Source organism: Vicia villosa, linkage group LG5, assembly GCF_029867415.1.
Source record: "Vicia villosa cultivar HV-30 ecotype Madison, WI linkage group LG5, Vvil1.0, whole genome shotgun sequence".
Classification (NCBI taxonomy): Eukaryota; Viridiplantae; Streptophyta; class Magnoliopsida; order Fabales; family Fabaceae; genus Vicia; species Vicia villosa.
This window is the reverse complement of record NC_081184.1, coordinates 129,633,937-129,653,324: the sequence shown is the minus strand read 5'-3', so window position 1 is coordinate 129,653,324 and position 19,388 is coordinate 129,633,937. Positions and strand designations below refer to the sequence as shown.

The 19,388-nt window shown below is 37.1% G+C and overlaps 1 protein-coding gene across 1 annotated transcript; it reads right to left on the bottom strand.

Annotated features, from left to right (window-relative positions):
• Positions 1–12,592: 12,592 nt before the first annotated feature.
• On the bottom strand, positions 12,593–15,798 carry LOC131602472 (pentatricopeptide repeat-containing protein At2g03380, mitochondrial). Its single transcript, XM_058874596.1, has 2 exons — positions 13,475–15,798; positions 12,593–13,419 (listed from the first exon to the last, which is right to left on the bottom strand). The coding sequence occupies exon 1, from the start codon at positions 15,703–15,705 to the stop codon at positions 13,606–13,608; it is 2,100 nt and encodes a 699-aa protein (XP_058730579.1). The 5' UTR covers positions 15,706–15,798; the 3' UTR covers positions 12,593–13,419; positions 13,475–13,605.
• Positions 15,799–19,388: the final 3,590 nt, after the last annotated feature.

Here is a 19,388-nt window from a genome sequence, read left to right as displayed (position 1 = left end):
ACTATGGTCAATTTTCTATAGTGTGGTTATATATACCCAACCTGTCAAGTGTTTGTTGAAAATAATTTTTAGGCTTAAAGTTACACACACTTTTAGTCTATGATTGGGATATCTTAGAAATAATGGAATGAAATGGAACAAAGTAGAATAGAGCGGAGCGGACTGACAATTTCATTATGTTTAAATTAGAATGGAGCGAAGCACAATTTCATTATGTTTAAAAATATGTTTAAATTAGAATGGAGCGAAAATATGTTTAAATTAGAATGGAGTGAAGCACAATTTCATTATGTTTAAAAATTTTAAGACAGAACAAAGTCATTTTTTCGATCCGCTCAAATTGGAGGGTAAGAAAATAGTGGTAATTGTTGGAGTGGAATGAAATATCATTTCGTTTCCATTCAATCTATTTATAATACAACATTGTAATTATACATCAACTTCATCTGTGCCACATCACTCATATTCATATGTGGCACAAATTCATCTCTACTTTTCACAAGGTTTAGACACATATTTCATATGCGACACATCTCAAAAGTCATCTCTACTTTTCACAAGGTTTAGACACATATTATTCTTTTTTGAAGATCATATAGGTCATGGGTTTGAATCTTGACTAAAGCGAAAATAAATTATCCTAACAATTATTTTCTAAATTACTATTTATTTATCTTGCAAGCATTTATTTTATTATAAAAATGAGAGAAAACAATCTTCAATATATCTTTTCAATATAGTGTTTCTAAAATATTCTAGGTTTTGTTTCAATTTAAAAAAATTAAATGGTATAATACTTTTTCATTTCATTATTTATCCTTATTTTAAAAAATATTTTAAAGGATAGAGATTCAATACTCATTTTGAACAAAATATTCTAATAATACCACAATTACTCCAACTAAGTATATATTTTAAGTATATATTTCAAATTTCAAAAGTTATTGCCATATAAGAAAAAAAATTTTAAATAACTAGGTTTGATAAAAAAATACGAAAAAAACCATGTTTTCGGGGTATTTACCAAACTGTCTAGGTTTGGGATATCAGAATACTGAATGCGCCAAATGAAATGGCGTATAGGTGTAAATTTTGGGTGCATGCGCCAAATGAAATGGCATGCCCTAAAATCCCAAAGGTTTGCGCCAAATGGAATGGCGCATAAGTCTAGGGTTTTGCCCTAGAAGCCAAACCATTTGGCGCCTTAGTTCAAGGCCTTTTTTTTTATTTTTTTTTTCATTTTTTTTTACTTCATTTTACTGGAATATATTAAATTTAAAATATTTTTTTTTAATTTTATTTGTTATGATATTTACAGAAATAAATTTGAAAAATATTTTTTTCGCCTTAAAAATGTAATGCAGAAAACGAAAATCAAAATTGTAACATCGATTACAATATAATTTAAAAACTAAACATCGATTACAATATAATTTAAAAACTAAACATCGGTTACAATTAATTTCAGAAACGATACCAAAGATTAATGGAAAATACAACAAAATGATCAATGACGTCCATCACCAAGATAGCCATCCGTTCCGCAACCTGGTCTTGTAATGACACGTTTACCGCGATCGTTGATTCCGCCGCGAATATTGACACCGCCTCTTGCCCTAGCTCTACCCCCACCCCTTCCCCTTTGTGCTTCTTGTTGGGTTTGTGTCACGGGGCTGGTACTGGGATGTCGCGTGGATCGCTGTCTATGAATTCGTCGACGCCCCCATAATTATCCGGAAAACCGCTGTTGTAAAGTCGGCTACCCATTCCCTCAAATGTGTTTATTCGTGGTGGTGGAGTGGGGTGGGAAAAGACTTCCGGTTCATAGCATCCCGCAACACTAGAACTACCTTGGTTAAAGCCGAATTGGTTTGTAGGTGTTACGTAGCCGGAGGGGGCGCCACGGTAAGAGGATTCACCATGAGGACCAACGTCGGGACTAAGATGAAGGCTAGATGAACCGGGAGTTAGGTTTTGGCCGAATCCCCTTGAGGACCCAGCAAATGTTGTAAATCCGAATGGTTGTGAGTGGGTCTGATATTGGTCCGAGGAAGGATGGCGGTCTTCATACCCTTGTAATGGTTGAGATTGGGATTGGAACATATTTGATTGGCGGATGTTACGTGCGGAACGGGAAGGAGTACTGAAAATATTTTGTTGTTGTTGCTGGAGTTGTTGTTGCTGGAGTTGTTGTTGTTGTTGCTGTTGTAGGTGCTGTTGTTGGCGTTGTTGTAGGCGTTGTTGTTGTCGTTGCTGTTGTCGTTGTTGTTGCCGGAGTTGTTGTTGTTGTTCGTGTTGTTGTTGTTGTTGTTCCTCTTCCGGTTGTTGTTGTTGTGGCAAGATGTAGTTCTGTGCACGGGGATCAATTAAATAGAACGGAGCTGCAAGAAACAAGTTAGGGGATGTGGCTGTACGATACCAACTCATGTATTCAGGAGAAGGTTTCATTTCATGGTCACTAACGGGGAAGTTTAGGACATACTGGCGACGGTTCTTCCACATCTGGCGCTGATCGGGTGCAAAATCCTTCCAGTGTTGGTGTGTCCATTGATGGTTAACTCTTTTTAGGTGCCACACTCCCAAGTCAACAGGAGGGTCGGGTATCCGTTGACGCATCCCAAACTGAAGCATCACCCGGTCACTTTGATGCATTTCTATTATGTTGTACCGGATTAAGCAACACTTTGTCGTCCAAATTTCTGCATCCTGAGCTCTAGGCTCATACTCGCACTCGAGATATGGTCGCCATATGAACTGCATGCATGAGAGTTATACGTTACTGCCGGAAAAATTATTTATGGAAAATACTTAAAAAAAAAAAAAAGAAAAGAATTAGAGATAATACCTGATGGTGTCCAAGGTGATCAATTAGCATGCGGTACATTGTGATATTTGACCGCGGATTAAGTGTGAAGTCCATTTTTTTCACACAATATCTACAACGAAAATATAATGATTTAGTTAGAATGGAGTAGAATGTGTAAGGAGAAAATGGTATACTAAAAACTTACCTCAAGGCATACGGAAAGTCCCAACTTCCGTTGTTAACCGGGGCCAGTATGGGCATCCTCCACCACCCCCACACCTGCACCAACAGGGCGCATCCATAGAATGTGCAGGACTCAGCAACCGCGTTTTTGCATAGTGACTGGTACACGGTAGCCAGAACCGCAGACCCCCAGCTGTACAGACCAACTCTACTAAAATCCATTAGCAAACGAAGATACATAAAGTTAACCGTGTTACCAGTGCTATCTGGGAACAAAACGTTTCCAATAAGCAACAGTACGTAACACCTAGTTTTCTGCAGTATGGTCTCTTGGGGAGACGCATCATTCAAGTGAAATTTTTTATAATAATCCTTTAACCTCTTGAGGTTAACACCTTGCCCCCTAGCACCAACGGCTCCTTCTATCAAGTCTATCCCAATTGCCTCATGGCATAAGCAATTTGCCTGCATAACACAACCATTAATTGCCTTACCATCAACAGGAAGGCCAAGTAGCATATGAACGTCTTCAAGGGTGATGGTGCACTCCCCTGTTGGAAGATGGAAGGTGTGTGTCTCTGGCCTCCAGCGTTCTAGCAAAGCAAGAACAAACTTGTGGTCAATAGAAGACTCGGCGATCCTGCTAATCGGACCGAAACCAGCAACGTTCAGGTATGGTATAATGCGGTCGTCCGGAGCGATGGTAGCGTGACTACGAGTGCGAAAACGTTGAACGTTCTAAAAAGAGTAAGCATGCCCAAAAAATCAGTTAGTTTATCAGGGACAGTTGCATGATTTTAAAGTAATACTAATACACTTACGTAGGTAGCGATGTTCTGGGGGGTTCCTCTGTGTGTTTCGCCCATGGTTAGGAGAGACATGGTTGAAGGCTGAAAATTCGTAAGCTGATTGCAAAAGGATTGTTCTAAGAGTAGATGAGTGATTATGGTGATGTATCTCCAGAATTCCAAGTGCTTTATATATTGATGAGGAAAAAAACGGTAACATCATGCATGCTTGACATGTCAACACAGCCATAAGTGTTTGGTGTTGCTTCTGCAGAATGTGTTGGCATGCATGCAGTCAAACTTTCGGTGACAAGGCATGGTGGGATGCATGCAGCTCAGGTCTAGGTGACAGCTCGGGTAGCATGCATGCAGGAGTAGGAGGAATCCTGGCAGGAATCTGATCAGGAATCTTATCAGAAATTTTTGCAGTCGCATGCTTGTTAACAGTAACTCCATGCTGGTTTACAGTAACTCCTGGAATCGTTTCAGCACTTGCAGGTGGGGACCATGTGGGGCCAGGTGGTGGTCCACACCAACAAGGGATGCGCCAAATCAAATGGCTTTTTTTTTAAAATCCTTCTAATGCGCCATTTCATTTGGCGACTTACTGAGGAGAAAAAGCACTAATGCGCCAAATCAAATGGCGCATTAGAAGGAAACTTTTTTTTTTCAAAATTAGGGTTTTCGTATCACAATTAGGGTTTTGGTTATCTTACCTACGTGGTCTTCCTAGAAGAAACCCTAATGAGGAAATGAGGCTACGGCAAGACGTCTATGCCTCTATAAATTAGGGTTTCTTGCGCACTGGTACCCACACTGAAAAATGAGAACTCGAATTAGGCCAGATGGGTCGCACCGGACTTCTGAGCCTCCACCTCCTGTTAGGCGTCTGAATTACCAACCGGACGTTCGTAGAAGGAACGGATACGTTATCTTCTCGGCAGTCAAACCTCCCATGCAAGTGATGTTTTGGAATATCCAAACCATGGATCAGCTTAAGAGAAACATCCTCAGGTTTTTGGACGGAGAGTTCAGTCCAGGCGAACAAATCCGATCTATCAAGAGACTTCGAACAAGGGGAGGTGTTTTTCTCGAAAGGCAGCGTTGGTGGGAGACTATGGAAGACGACATCCAATGCACTCTAATGATGGAGGACAGAGAAGACATTGTTTTAACCGTTGTTATATCTTAGGCGCTACAGTTTCTATATCATTTCAGTAACTTCGGTACCGTTCAATTAAATGCTCTTAGCATATCTGTACCTTTCAATTAAATGTTGTTAACATATTTCAATGAAATGATATTTTATTGTTACAAAGTTTCCAATTATTATTTAAGTTATTAATAATTAACAATAAAATTTCCCTCTGCCTTGCACCCGCTATAAATAGAAGTGTGCGTGTGGAGTTGAAGTACTAACTCTTCTTTCAATCATAGTGTAAACACTTAAAAATGAACTCTGTTTGGGCTGTGGTCTTCTTTGAGGAAGGTAGTCACATGCGGGTTTGCCTTAACCCTCACTGGAATTTCCAGAGAATTGTTAGAGCCATCAACACTGGGTTTCGTCAACTAGATGGTCCAACCAGAAAAGTTAAACAGCTAGATTACCGATGTCCATACATTACGTTGACGGATAATAACCCTGAAGGCACGTACATGTATTATTGGGATCGTGTGAAAGACGATGTGGACGTGGATCTAATGTTTTGGACACACAGTGGAGAAGTTAACCGAGGCGTTGAAGATCCCCTTGTTATTGCAGTGACACTTGAGTAGTTTAGATTAACTGTTGTTTTATTTGTTGCAAAGAGTGAGCGTGTACTACCAGTTGTTCTGTGTTCTTTTCTCTTCTTTTCTATTCTGCAACTTAACATCGTGATTTACCGATGGTTTTGTGTTGTCAACGCAGGGTCATTGAATTAAAATAAATGTGGTTGTTGTGTTAGTTGTTTTCGTCTGGACAATATTTACCCTAGCGGACGTGTACAATAATTAACATACATATATATGGTAATTTATATACGTAATTATTAACTATATTTATAATTAGTAATATATATTATTAAAATACATATAATTATTAATTACAATATTTATATTTATTAAATAAAATATATATACGTAATTATTAGTTATATATAAACAGACCTAGATCAGTGTGTCTGTCTTTTGTAATCAATTCGGAATCTGGTGACAGACATAGATCAGTGTGTCTGTCTTGTATAATCAATGCGGAATCTGGTGGCAGACCTAGATCAGTGTGTCTGTCTTTTACAATCAATACGGAATCCTGTTGCAGACCTAGATCAGTGTGCCTGTCTTTTATAATCAATTCGGAAGATAGTGGCAGACCTATACTAGTGGGTCTGTAAGAACCACCATATATTAACATATATATATATATATATATATATATATATATATATATATATATATATATATATATATATATATATATATATATATTATATATGCATAAATAAAGATATATATATATATATATACATATATATATATATATATATATATATATATAAATATTTATATATGCATAAATAAAGATATATATATATATATATATATATATATATATAAATAGATATATATAAATATATATATATATATATATAAATAAATATTTATATATATATATATATATATATATATATATATATATATATATATATATATATAAATAGATATATATAAATAAATATATATATGCATAAATAAAGATATATATAAATATATATATATATATATATATATATATATATATATATATGCATAAATAAAGATATATATATATATATATATATATATATGCATAAATAAAGATATATATATATATATATATATATATATATATATATATATATATATATATATATATATATATATATATATATATAAATAAATATATATATATATATATATAAATAAATATATATGCATAAATAAAGATATATATATATATATATATATATATATATATATATATATATATATTTTATATATATATATATATATATATATATATATATAAATATTTATATATGCATAAATAAAGATATATATATATATATATATATATATATATATATATATATATATATATATATATATATATAAATAATTATTGCAGAACTAGCTGCCAGATAGGGTTGCATGCATGCTCTGCCTAGGGGAATCGTTACAGGAATCTTATCAGGAATTCTTTCAGACGCGTGATGGGGTACAGGACATAGATCAGTGTGTCTATGTGTTGAGATAATGCAAGGACATAAGAAGCACAATTTATAAGACATTCAATATATACTAAACATTACAACTCACACCAACAATTTTACCTAATCTGACTTGAGCTTACAACACCCACACACTTTCCCCTCCAAAAATGACTTCATCAACCCAGTATCTTGTCCATGCCCATCTAAACGGTGAGACCTACTCTCATGAGATAGCCGGTTTTGTGATGAGAAACACTCAGGTTGTACCATTGTTGTTGAGCAAAAGAGCAACATTTTCGTACTTCATTCAGCGACTATACTCTAAGATTGCAATGGGTCCTATTGCAAGCGTTTTTTACCAATGTCCCAATTTCAATGAAGACAACACCGTCAAGTTTTACGAGATGGAAATTGCCAATGACGAAGACTTGCAAGATATGTTTACCACCCACGAATACTCTGGGTTGGATTCCATCGAGCTGTACGTTACTCTTCAGGTTGAGACACAAGAAACTAATATTGTCCAGTCACAAGTTATTGACCCACCAGTCAACGAGCAAGACGAGGTTGACGTCATTGACGAGGAAGAAGACGATCTGGAAACTGAATTTGACGACATGGTCAACGAGGAATCCGACGACGAGCATCAAACGTTGGTGCCTCCAGCTCATGCGTACGCACCTCCAGCACATATGAGTAACTTGAACCTCCAAGGTGACGAACCATCATCTGACATCTTCTTCACACCCTACATCCAAAATGACGAAGAATTAAAGGAAGGAGACAAGTTTCCTTCTAAGGAGGCATGTCTGAGAAGAATAAAAAAATGGCACATGGCGAACAACGTTGATTTTGAAGTAGACCGTTCAAACCTGGAACGGTATGTAATCACTTGTAAAAATCCAGAGTGCGGGTTCAGACTGTTGGCCTCTTATAGGAAGAGAAGTAATGCATGGAAAATAGGGTCGATTACGCAGAAACACACGTGTGTCAACCCTACCAATTCCCAGGATCATACAAAACTCAGTGACGATCTTATATGTCAGGAGATCTTGCCTCTCATAAGCTCTGATCCGTCTCTGAAGGTTAAAAATATAATATCACACATCGTTACAACCTTCAACTACACTCCATCTTACAGAAAGGCGTGGGTTGCAAAAACAAAGGCAATTGAGACAGTCTACGGCAACTGGGAGGAGTCATACAAAATTCTTCCGCGATACCTCAATGCGCTACATAGTTACGCACCTGGCACTGTTACTATTCTAGAGACACTGCCCGCGCATGCCCCGGATGGAAACCCTGTCCAAGGAAACGGAATATTCCATCGGCTTTTTTGGGCGTTCAAACCTTGCGTCCGAGGTTTTGCACACTGTAAACCCATACTTCAAATTGATGGGACATGGTTATACGGCAAATACAAAGGAACCATGCTGATGGCGGTTGCACAAGACGGGAACAGCAACATATTTCCAGTGGCATTTGCTATCGTCGAAGGTGAAACAGCGGCGGCTTGGAGTTTCTTTCTAAGGAACCTCCGAGAACATGTTGCTCCCCAGCCTGACATATGTTTAATCTCTGATAGGCACGCTTCCATAGAGAGTGCTTACAATAATCCAACGAACGGATGGCATGACCCCCCTTCAAAACACGTCTACTGTATTCGCCACATCGCCCAAAACTTCATGCGGGAGATCAAGGACAGACATCTAAGAAAGGCCCTAGTCAATGCTGGTTATGCATTGACCCAACCCACATTCCAACATTATCGGAGTGAGATTGTAATGACAAATCCAGAGGCAGGTACTTGGGTAGATAATCTTTCCAGGGACAAATGGACAAGGGCTTACGACAATGGCGTGCGATGGGGCCATATGACAACCAATCTCATGGAATCCATGAATGGCGTTTTCAAAGGCATTCGTAACCTTCCAATCACAGCACTGGTGGAGGCCACATACTTTAGGATGGCTTCACTCTTCTCAACAAGAGGCAGGAGATGGGGTGATGTTAGGCAAGCTGGTCAACTATTAAGCGATAGTTGCATGAAATTTATGCAACAGCAATCGGCAAAAGCGAACACTCATCAAGTGACTTCTTTCGACCGATTCAATCGCACGTTCAGTGTGCGCGAGACAATTGACCACAATGAGGGACTGCCAAGGCAACAATATAGGGTTCTTCTTGACGAAGATTGGTGCGACTGTGGAAGGTTTCAAGCTTTTCGTATGCCTTGCTCACACGTCATAGCTGCATGTGCGTATGCCCACCGCGACGCTATATCACTACTGTCTCCGATTTACAAGACTCAGACATTGCTCAGAGTTTACAGTGTTGCGTTTCCTGTGGTGGCCAAGGAGGATTACTGGCCTGAGTATGATGGAGAGGTAGTTTGGCACAACGACGGAATGCGGCGAAAGAAAAAAGGGCGTCCCAATAGTACACGGATTAGAACCGAAATGGACGTCCGCGACAAAATGGAACGAAAATGCAGCATTTGCCGTCAAGTGGGGCATAATATAAAAAGATGCCCTAATCGTGGCTCGACAGCGTCGCAAGTTTAGTATAATCTGTATTTTTTTTAATGCAATGTATCAGTTTCGCTTACCAACTCTTGTAACCGTTCATCGGTCTTTCATCAATAAATTGAGCTTTAGTAAAAAACCGATATCGATAACGCATACATTATATAGGGTTACTAAAAATTTTACGAACTCGATTTCTCAGACGTTTTTACGAAAATAAAAGACCGGAATAAAAAACGGTGCGCGAAAATACCCAAAGGGGTTTTTTTTTTAAAAAAAATAACCCAACACATAGGAGCCATATGAAATGGCGCCTATGTGTGGGAACCTATACCCATGCGCCATTTGAAATGGCTTGCCCTAATTTTCCCTTCTCATGCGCCAAATGATTTGGCATGCAACACATGTATGCGCCATTTCATTTGGCGCATCCATTTCCCCGGGGACCCAAACCTAGACAGTTTGGTAATTACCCTGAAAACATGGTTTTTTCCGTATTTTTTTTATTAAACCTAGTTATTTAAATTTTTTTTTCGCCATATAAATATCAATACATGATGAAAAGTTATTGCCATATAAGTACAAAAAGTTTATCATATTCACTCACTTTGGTCCCTACATGCTGTTGAGTCACTGTCCAATAGAAGCAAAAATGTTTATAAATTTCTTAGAGATCGTTGAGGAAAACTAAAAAATATCTTTGACATTTGGATATGCATATTTGAACACGTTGAATATTTCATTTTCATGAGGTTTAGGTTTTCGCATATTCATTTCTGAAGTATCCTAACATTTTATTTTCAGGTGGTTCTCGGATATGCATATCCGAAATAACTCAATATTTCGCCTTTAAGTGATTTTCGTGTATGGATATCTGTACTAATAGAGTGTTAAGAATCGATTAGAATTAAGGTGTATCAATTGTTTTAGTTGTATTATCTTATTATTTATAATTTATATGAATATAAATATAAATATACCCTGCATTGTGTTGTAAAAAATTGTACATTGAATAACAATTTTTTTAATTTTATAATAGATATGAGTAATAAAAAATACATTAATAAAATGATTATTATCTTTTTTAATATAATTTTTTAAATGTATGTATATTGATCATTTAAATCATTTAATTTTAAGTTGATGTAATAATACATATTTATAAAAAAAAACAGTATTGACAACATCCATTATTAATTAAGAGAAATTTGTATCTGTCTTAATTTTTGTTTTATTTTATTTGTTTATATAACCACCGGTCAACTGCGATCGAACCGTAGTTCTCCCTACCAAGTTCGGCGTCAATCACCACTGAACCAACTAACGATTGGTTTTAATTTCTCTTTTATTGAAAAAGTATTTTATGTATTATAATATGTGTTTAATGAGACTACATAAATGTATATTTATATTCATATAAATTGTATATAGTAAGGTAATACAATTGATACACCTGGATTTTAATTAATTCATAACACTTCATTAGTTCCGATATTCATATTCAAAAACTCCTAAAGACAAAATATTAGATTATTTCAGATATGCATAACCAAAACTTCTGAAAATGAAATATTAGATGCGTTCGGATACGCATATTCGAAGGACAAATTGGAGTTTTCATAGGTTTGGTTCGCCATAGATGTATTAAGAAATTCCCAAAATGTCTTTAAAATAAGGAGACTTTTTGGTTTTATGGGTCAATTGAACATCAAAGCGATTAACTCTTAGTTGCCACTTTTTTGGTTTTTTTTAGCTGCTAGCAAGACATTCCGAACAAAAGAATCATGGTGGAAAAGGGTACAAATGGTAAAAGACAAAACAACTATCAAAAGTCTTTCTCAACTAAGTTGGGTTGAGTATGTTAATCAATATACTTTGAGAAATCATATGAACCGTGAAATATACAATGGTGAATAAGCAACAGATGTATCGAAGTAAATTGCACTAAAATAACTTTCATAAATAAAGACATTCTTCTCCCTAGTCATTTCAGACAGTGTGACAATATAAACTATAACAGCAAAGACAAATAGTCAGTCATAGTATGTTTCCAAGTAAAATACAAAGACATGCAGAAGGCAATGCCAAATAGCTTTGCACCGTGCCAATACATAACCATTATCAACATATACAAAAAATACTCCAAGAGGTAGGCGTATAAATGTAAACACAACTAAGGAATTTTCTCAGAAGAATCGTTCTCGCATTTGAGAAGCAGCACTTTTCATCTTCACCTCATAAGAAGTTTCACCAAAGAAATAAGGAAAAGAAATAAAAATGAGAAAACATCACTATGAAACCATATAATTGAGCATAGGGGTGTGCATGGATCAATAACCAAACCAAATTGAACCATATATATGGTTTGGTTTGAATCTTAAAACTATTTTATTAAAACCGGTTTACATAAGAACTGGTTCGGTTCTAAACCGGTTTTTCATAAAAACCAATTTTAACAAAAAAAACCGGTTTTTAACCGGTTCTCTCAAAACTAGTTCTTTTTTTAAAAAAAAATAAAATAAAAAACCAGTTTTTTTAAAACCAATTTTAAAACTAATTTTTTATCAATAAAAATAAATACTGAGCAAAGTTAAAATGCAACAATAGATAAAAATTCATACAGTTTTCCTCTTGTTGAAAAAACAATAAGAGCAACTTCAGCATCACACAAAACTGATAATTCAAAAGCTCTAGGAAGAGGAGATGAAAGAGTAATTGCTTTTAAGATCTAGAAAATCTGAAGGAGATGAAAAAAATGCAAGAGATTTATTAGAATCACTTAGCAACCAACAAAACCAAAAGAACAAGTATTCTTAGAGTTGATTGAAAAATGACTGATTGAAGAAGCAAATAAAATTTAATCTTTTTTATACTGATTTCAACGACATCAGTATAAAAATAAGAAAGATGAAGAAGAAGCACTGAATGGAAAAAAAAACTTACGTTTTGAAAAAAAAAAAACTTATGCAAGTGATAGAAAATTAGGTTAACCATTTAAGAATTGGTTTTTTATAATGGGTACCGGTTTTACTTTGGTTCAATGAAATGGTTTTGGATCAGTTTTAATGCAAAATGGTTTGGGTTTTTAAAATTGGTCCACCAAATTTTCTAAATCGGTTTATGGAAACCGGTTATTTTGCACACCCCTAATTGAGCAGTGAGCAAATATACTATCTTCAATAAGAAGGAAGTTATAATTTACATTGAATGCAAAATACTAATACTATACATACATCTTTGAGATGAAATGACACTTATAAAAAATGACAAGTACAACAGTAAACTAAAATATTGTAAGGTCAATCTCATTTTCTACCTCTAGTTGTTTTCCCCCTCCCATGCAGTAGGAGAAACCTCAATCGTAAGGGATTGCAATCACTTCCAAACAAGTAACTCAATAAATATATTCACTATCTAAAGTCAAATTTTAAGAATACAAATTACATAATGTATTTGTTTCCAACAACTTTGATTATTTTGCTCTAACGTCTATGCCTACCTACGGTTTGGCGTGTATTTCTGCATAAAGAACTCACTTGAACTAGCTTTTTTTAAATTATGAAAATCCACTATTTTTGTAGAAACCAGTATTTGTTGAGCATGACCATTCTCCGACCAACATTCCCCCGTTTTAGAGACGGACTGAGTCAAAGGTAACATAGCATTCATATCAATCTACTTTTGGCTTTGCATCTAGTAAACTCGTACAGTGATGTCCTAGAGTCGAGCCTACAATGCTCCATGAGTTTACCTAGACTTTCGAGCTAGACAACCTTGCTTCTACAGCAAGGCCATTTACCAATTTCATGCTGACCTTTTGAACACTTGATCTCCTCAAACCCATCAGCTCCTGCCAAGCACCTTGAGTCTTATGTTCAAACGGTTACCTTCAAATTTACAAGACTCGTTTTTAGAACTGTTGTCTTATGTTCAAACGGTTACCTTCAAATTTACAAGACTCGTTTTTAGAACTGTTTTCAGAACTGTCACGTCTCTGGCAGGGTGATCATGAAACTAATCCAGCCACTTTGTTAAGCGTGTAGTTCTGCTTTATGATCACAAAGACAATAATATCAAACTGCGACATTTGCATAAGCACTACTGTTGACATCCATCTTCACTAAACTAACACCGGGGTCCTTGTTTAATCCTATTTGCTTTATCATCTCTCTCACCTGCTTGACCATGCCCCATCTTCCATCCAAAGCATACAAGTTTGAGATGAGCACGTAATAACAAGCTTGATCAGGATGCAACTCCAACATTCTCCTAATTGCCACTTCTCCTAATTCAAAATTGGAATGAAGTCCACAACCATGAAGAAAAGCTCCAAACACACCAACATTGGGTTGAACAGGCATCTTGTCGATAAAATCCAATGCCTCTTGGAGATTGCCAGCACGTGCCAACAGATCAACCATACATGCATAGTGCTTCATGGAAGGAACAAAATTTAACTCCCTGCACATAAAATCAAATAATCTCAATCCTTCTCCAACCATCCCTGAATGGCTGCAAGCCGCTAATAAAGTTGTAAAAACCACTTCATTAGGCACAAATTCCTCTTTCAACATATCCTTAAAGAGCGCAAGAGATCCAACTCCATCACCTTGCATGCCACAACCACCAATCATAGCACCCCAGGTCACAGCATTCTTCTCTCCCATCTCATCAAACACTATGCGAGCTGACTTTGCATCCCCACATTTTGCATAAAAGTTGAGCAACGCAGTGCCAACGTAGATGCTAGAGGATACCAAACCATACTTGAAGGAAAAAGCATGAAGGGATGAACCAACTTGATGACCACCAACAGAAGCACAAGCTGAGAGAACACCGACAACCGTAACCGCATCCGGCGAAAACAACTCCAATCTCATCCTGTTGAAGAGATCAAGAGCTTCATATGCAGAACCAATTTGTGCATAACCAGAAATAACAGAGTTCCAAGAGACAATGTCCTTATCAACCGAAGTTTCAAACACATATCGCGCATCAAAAATGTGTCCACACTTTGCGTACATATCAACAAGAGCATTTCTCACTGAAGTATCATCCAATCCATACTTAACTACCAGAACATGAAATAACTTCCCCAAAACAACATTTTCCAGTTGAGCACAAGCAGAGAGCAAACTCGCAAGAGTAACAGAATTAGGCAAAATCCCATACCATTTCTCATCAGTAAACAATTCCAACGCAGCTCGAGGATAACCTCTCTGAGTATACCCAACAATCATAGCAGTCCAGAAAACAAGATCATCACTACTAAAACTTGAAACTGAAAACTCATCAAACACAGAACGAGCATCTCCAATATCACCACATTTAACATACATATTCAAAAGAGAAGTTGCCAAAAAAGAATTAATCTCAATCCCATTCTTAATAGCATATCCATGAACCCATTTCCCCTGATGCAAACACCCCAACTTAGTGCAAGCAGTTACCAAACTTCCAACAGTAAACACATTCCCATCAACAAACCCTTCCCTCATTCTATTAAACAACATCAACCCTTCCTCAGCGCAGTCATTTTGTACATAAGCAACAATCATCGAAGTCCACGACACAACATTCCGGTCAGGTATTTCATCAAACACCTTGCGCGCATAGTGAAGTTTCCCACATTTAGAATAAGCATCAACCAGACTAGTGAGTACAAAGCTATCAGGAGGTTTAGCTTTGAGAATGTGGCAGTGAAGCCGTGTGGTGAGAACGAGGTCGCGTAAGTGGGAAGAAGTTTTGAGGAGAATGGAGAAAACGACGAGGTCGTTGAGGGACCCGAGAGTGAGTCTAGCGAGGTGGTAGAATGAAACGACATGGGAATGGTCGTCGTTGAGGAAATGCCAACGGATGATGAGTTTGAAGGAGTGGAGGTTTGGAGAGGGTAAACGGTGGAAGAGGTTTCGTGCATGGGGGAGGGAGCCGAAGGAGGCGTAGAGAGAGATGAGGTTGGTGTCGAGGGGAAGGCCGTGGATGAGGAGGGAAGCGTGGAGCTTCTTGAGGGTGTCGAGGTTTCGGCAGATACGGGAGAGGTAAAATGTTGGAGGAAGTGGAAGTGGTTGGTGAATTTGGTTATCATGTTCATGGCTGTGGTGGTGGTGGTGATAGCTAAGGGACCTCCATTTTTTCGGTTGAAGACGAAGCACAATCCTTGGTACGATCAACATGCTTCATCACCTTTTCTAGCCGGATATTATGAGCATTTCTTTAAGCACCATTTGATGTGCTCCACTAAAACTCCAAAATACCTCCAAAATTCGGATATACATTTTTGAACTCTAACACATCACATTTTTTTTAGAGGAGTTTTCATATATATATATATATACCTGAAATAACATTTTTTTTTTTAAATCAAAGAGATTTCACATATGCATCTCTGAATCAACCCTATAATTTAAGTTCAGTGGATTTTCCAAGATGCATATCCGAACCTGTTTTAAGTATATATTTAGCGCGGACATAATCATTCATACTTCATTTTCATTTAACTCTTTCTATTCCATTCACAAAATCTCTGAATCCTTCAGTTTGAGCTAGTTATTGAAGCAAGTGTCTGCGATACCTTGACGGAGTAAGTGTTACCGAAGCAAGTATTTCTTCTACTCATTTCAACAAGTCTCTAAAAGCTCTGATTTTGAGTAAGTTTCTCTGAATAATTTGTTGTACATTGCATGTATGTAATAGGTAGTTCATTATCATTTAAAATCATTAAATAGAAGTTTAATTTGGAAAATGTGACTGTTTGGGTCATTATTTAATGTTTTTTTATTTTTTGGGGGGCATTTAGAACAAGAACACGCACATATACAACAATGACTGTTTGCATGGGTGTTCAGATGTGCATATCTGAAATTCCTCGTGAGGAATTTTTTGATATGCCAATCTAAAATGTTGCGTAAGTTTTTTTCTTCATATTTGTTTCATTGCCTCTTGAATGTTAATTAACTTCACCTATTTTTTTTAAGATTATAATTGATAACCCTAGATTGAGACTTGACAGGACATGGCCGACAACATCTGCTTGGCGTGAGAGAGCTCAGGAGTCTAGAAGGATCCCGAAGAGTCGTCTGGCTGATGCGTCATCGTCTTAGGCTAATGAGCAGGAACCCGAGAGGTTTGTTCCTGACACGCAAGCTACTATTGACACACAGGCTTCTCCTGATACGCAGGTTGTACGTGCAACAATGAGGCAGAATGCCGAGAGGTTTGTCCAAGGGTATCCAGGAGGATCCTATGACACCTCCCTTTTGATATATTACGACACTCATGCCGCTCTGCATGTTTGGGCATGAGAGATATTTTTGTTTACTCATTGATATTATGCTCCTAACATTGATATTAAATTTTTATTTTACAAGAAAGGCCAGCCCTAAAGTCCGTGAACCACTCACAAAAAGTATTTGATCTTATTCAGCCTTGTGAGGATTGGTTCATGGAGGTCATCCTTGGCTCCAGATTTTCCGGACTATGTTGTTCCGGTTATAGGACTATCGGCAACGACGTGCATGGGGCATTTTGCGAGAGATGGCACAAGAAAACCTCATCTTTCCAATTTCCTATTAGGGAGATGACGATCACATTAGATGACATCGCATGTCTGCTACACCTTCCTATTAAAGGGAGGTTAGTTAACCACTTTCAGATTAGTCGTAACAATGCGATTGAGTGGGTGGTCGAATATTTGGGAGCTCAACTAGAACACGCTTATGACTCGTGTGCCTTAACTAATGGAGCTCATGTCAAGTTCTTCTTCCTGACGGCACTATATGAAGAGCACCTTAATGCGGCAGAAGCACCCGCGAGCGAGGACAATGATTTTTTTGTTTAATACCACCATGTTTGTGCTTTACGGTGTTACTTCATGTTCTTGGTTGGTACGTCCATTTTTGTGGACACAAGTGCAACCTACGTGGATGTTGCATCCCTCCAGTACTTCTTTGATTTGGATTCGGTTAGCGAGTGGAACTGGGGGCCAGCTGTTTGGTATACTTATACCAAAAGATGAATGAAGCTTCTAACTGGAGGACAAGGCAGTTGACGAGCTCTTGCACACTGCTGACGATACTTTTCATTCCAATTATTAATTTTAATTTGGTTTTAATATTCTGTTCTTACATAACTCTTATTCGTTTTTCAGGGACAGATCATTTCCCACTTCCACCGCATTTATGGGTTCTACATCGACGAGGAGTATCATGAAGAGTTTCCGCGGGCTGCCATGTACCTCTTTCAAATAGGGGAAAATGTTGTGTCGCCGTTCCGAGTGTATCTTGATTAGACCGTTCACGATGACATTAATTGGATGCCTTACGAGGATCACATGGAAATGTTCCCTTTCGACTCCATCTCATTATACTCAGGGTGGCTGGCATGTGGGAGTAACATTATGGTCAGGTACCTTCCTGAGCGATGTATACGACCGTTTGGCTATGTGAAAACCATCAATAGATCTCCCTTTCAGTCTGCTCCTGACACTATTATCCATCGGGATCTCAATGACATCTTTAAGGATTGGGAGCATCATATGGTGCCAGAGGAGTATCGGATGATGCCATCATCGAGCAGTTGGAATTGTGTGGAAGGATACGTGACATGGTGAGCGTCATACCCTATCATGACACCGGACGCTCCTAGTCGTCCACCTAGGCCAGCTCATGATGAGATCTTGGAGAACCAGCAGACCCAGGATGACCATGCCACTGATGTCTTACCAATTTGTCAGCGTATACAATTGCATGGGCAAGAAGCTTTGGACTTAGGAATGATAAAGAAATGCGGTCTTGAAGCTGTGTCCATCGTAGAAAGGATGGTTAGGGAGGCATCGAGTGCTACGGGATACAGGAGGCGGGGTGGGATCAGGGAGTTAGGATAAGACATACACAATATTTCTTTGTTTATTTACTGATGTATTAATATTACATTTTCGTACTTTCTGAAAAACATTTGTATTATTTTTCGCGCTATCAGAACAATATTACCTATCTTCATTGTGTTTGTTTTCTGTTCCGCTATCAGAGCACTTTTATTGATACCTACCCAAATTACGGATCAAACTGACATTAATCCTTTTTAAAAAAAAAGTCAAAAACAATTATGTTTCTCCCAACCATTTTGTCCAGCCATGTTTTCTGATATGCTTATCCAAAACATCTCTGGGTGTTTTCGGATATCCATATCTAAACCAATTTTTCAAAAATTCTTTGTGGTTCGTTCGGAGATGCATCTCTGAAGAGTAATTTGGAGTTTTCAGATATTTTTTTCACCACATAAGGGTGCATTAAAAAATTCCCTTTTAATATAGTATAGTTATGATAATTTGTTTAAAAAATAGTGATAAATGGTGTAATTTTTTAACTATAAAATGCAAACTCTCTCTAAGAAATTTAACACTGTTATGTGCTTAGGATTTGATTGAAACTCACGACCTCTGGTTCAATAGAAAGAGATCTTCGTCATCCCATCCAAGTACTCTTAAGTATAAATAGTGTAATTTCGATCATAAAGAAGTGTAACTCATCATTAAAAGTGTCAATAATACAAAAGTGCCAGGTAATGTTTTCGTAGTAAAAATGTCACTCATCATCAAAAGCAATTTTTTAAAAATCGGATCAGTCATTAAACCAACGAGAGTACTGAGTCACTGGTTTATTGGTCGAACCACTGAGTCACTGGTTGAATCGCAGGATTAAATCAGATTTAAACCAAATAACTCGGTTGAATAAACCAATCTCTATAGTAAAACTACATATTTATTGAATCGATCAAACCGGATGACTCAATATCTAAAAAGTATCGCAACACCTACACAATTTTAAAATATCATAATTCCACATGTTCATTCTTTAAA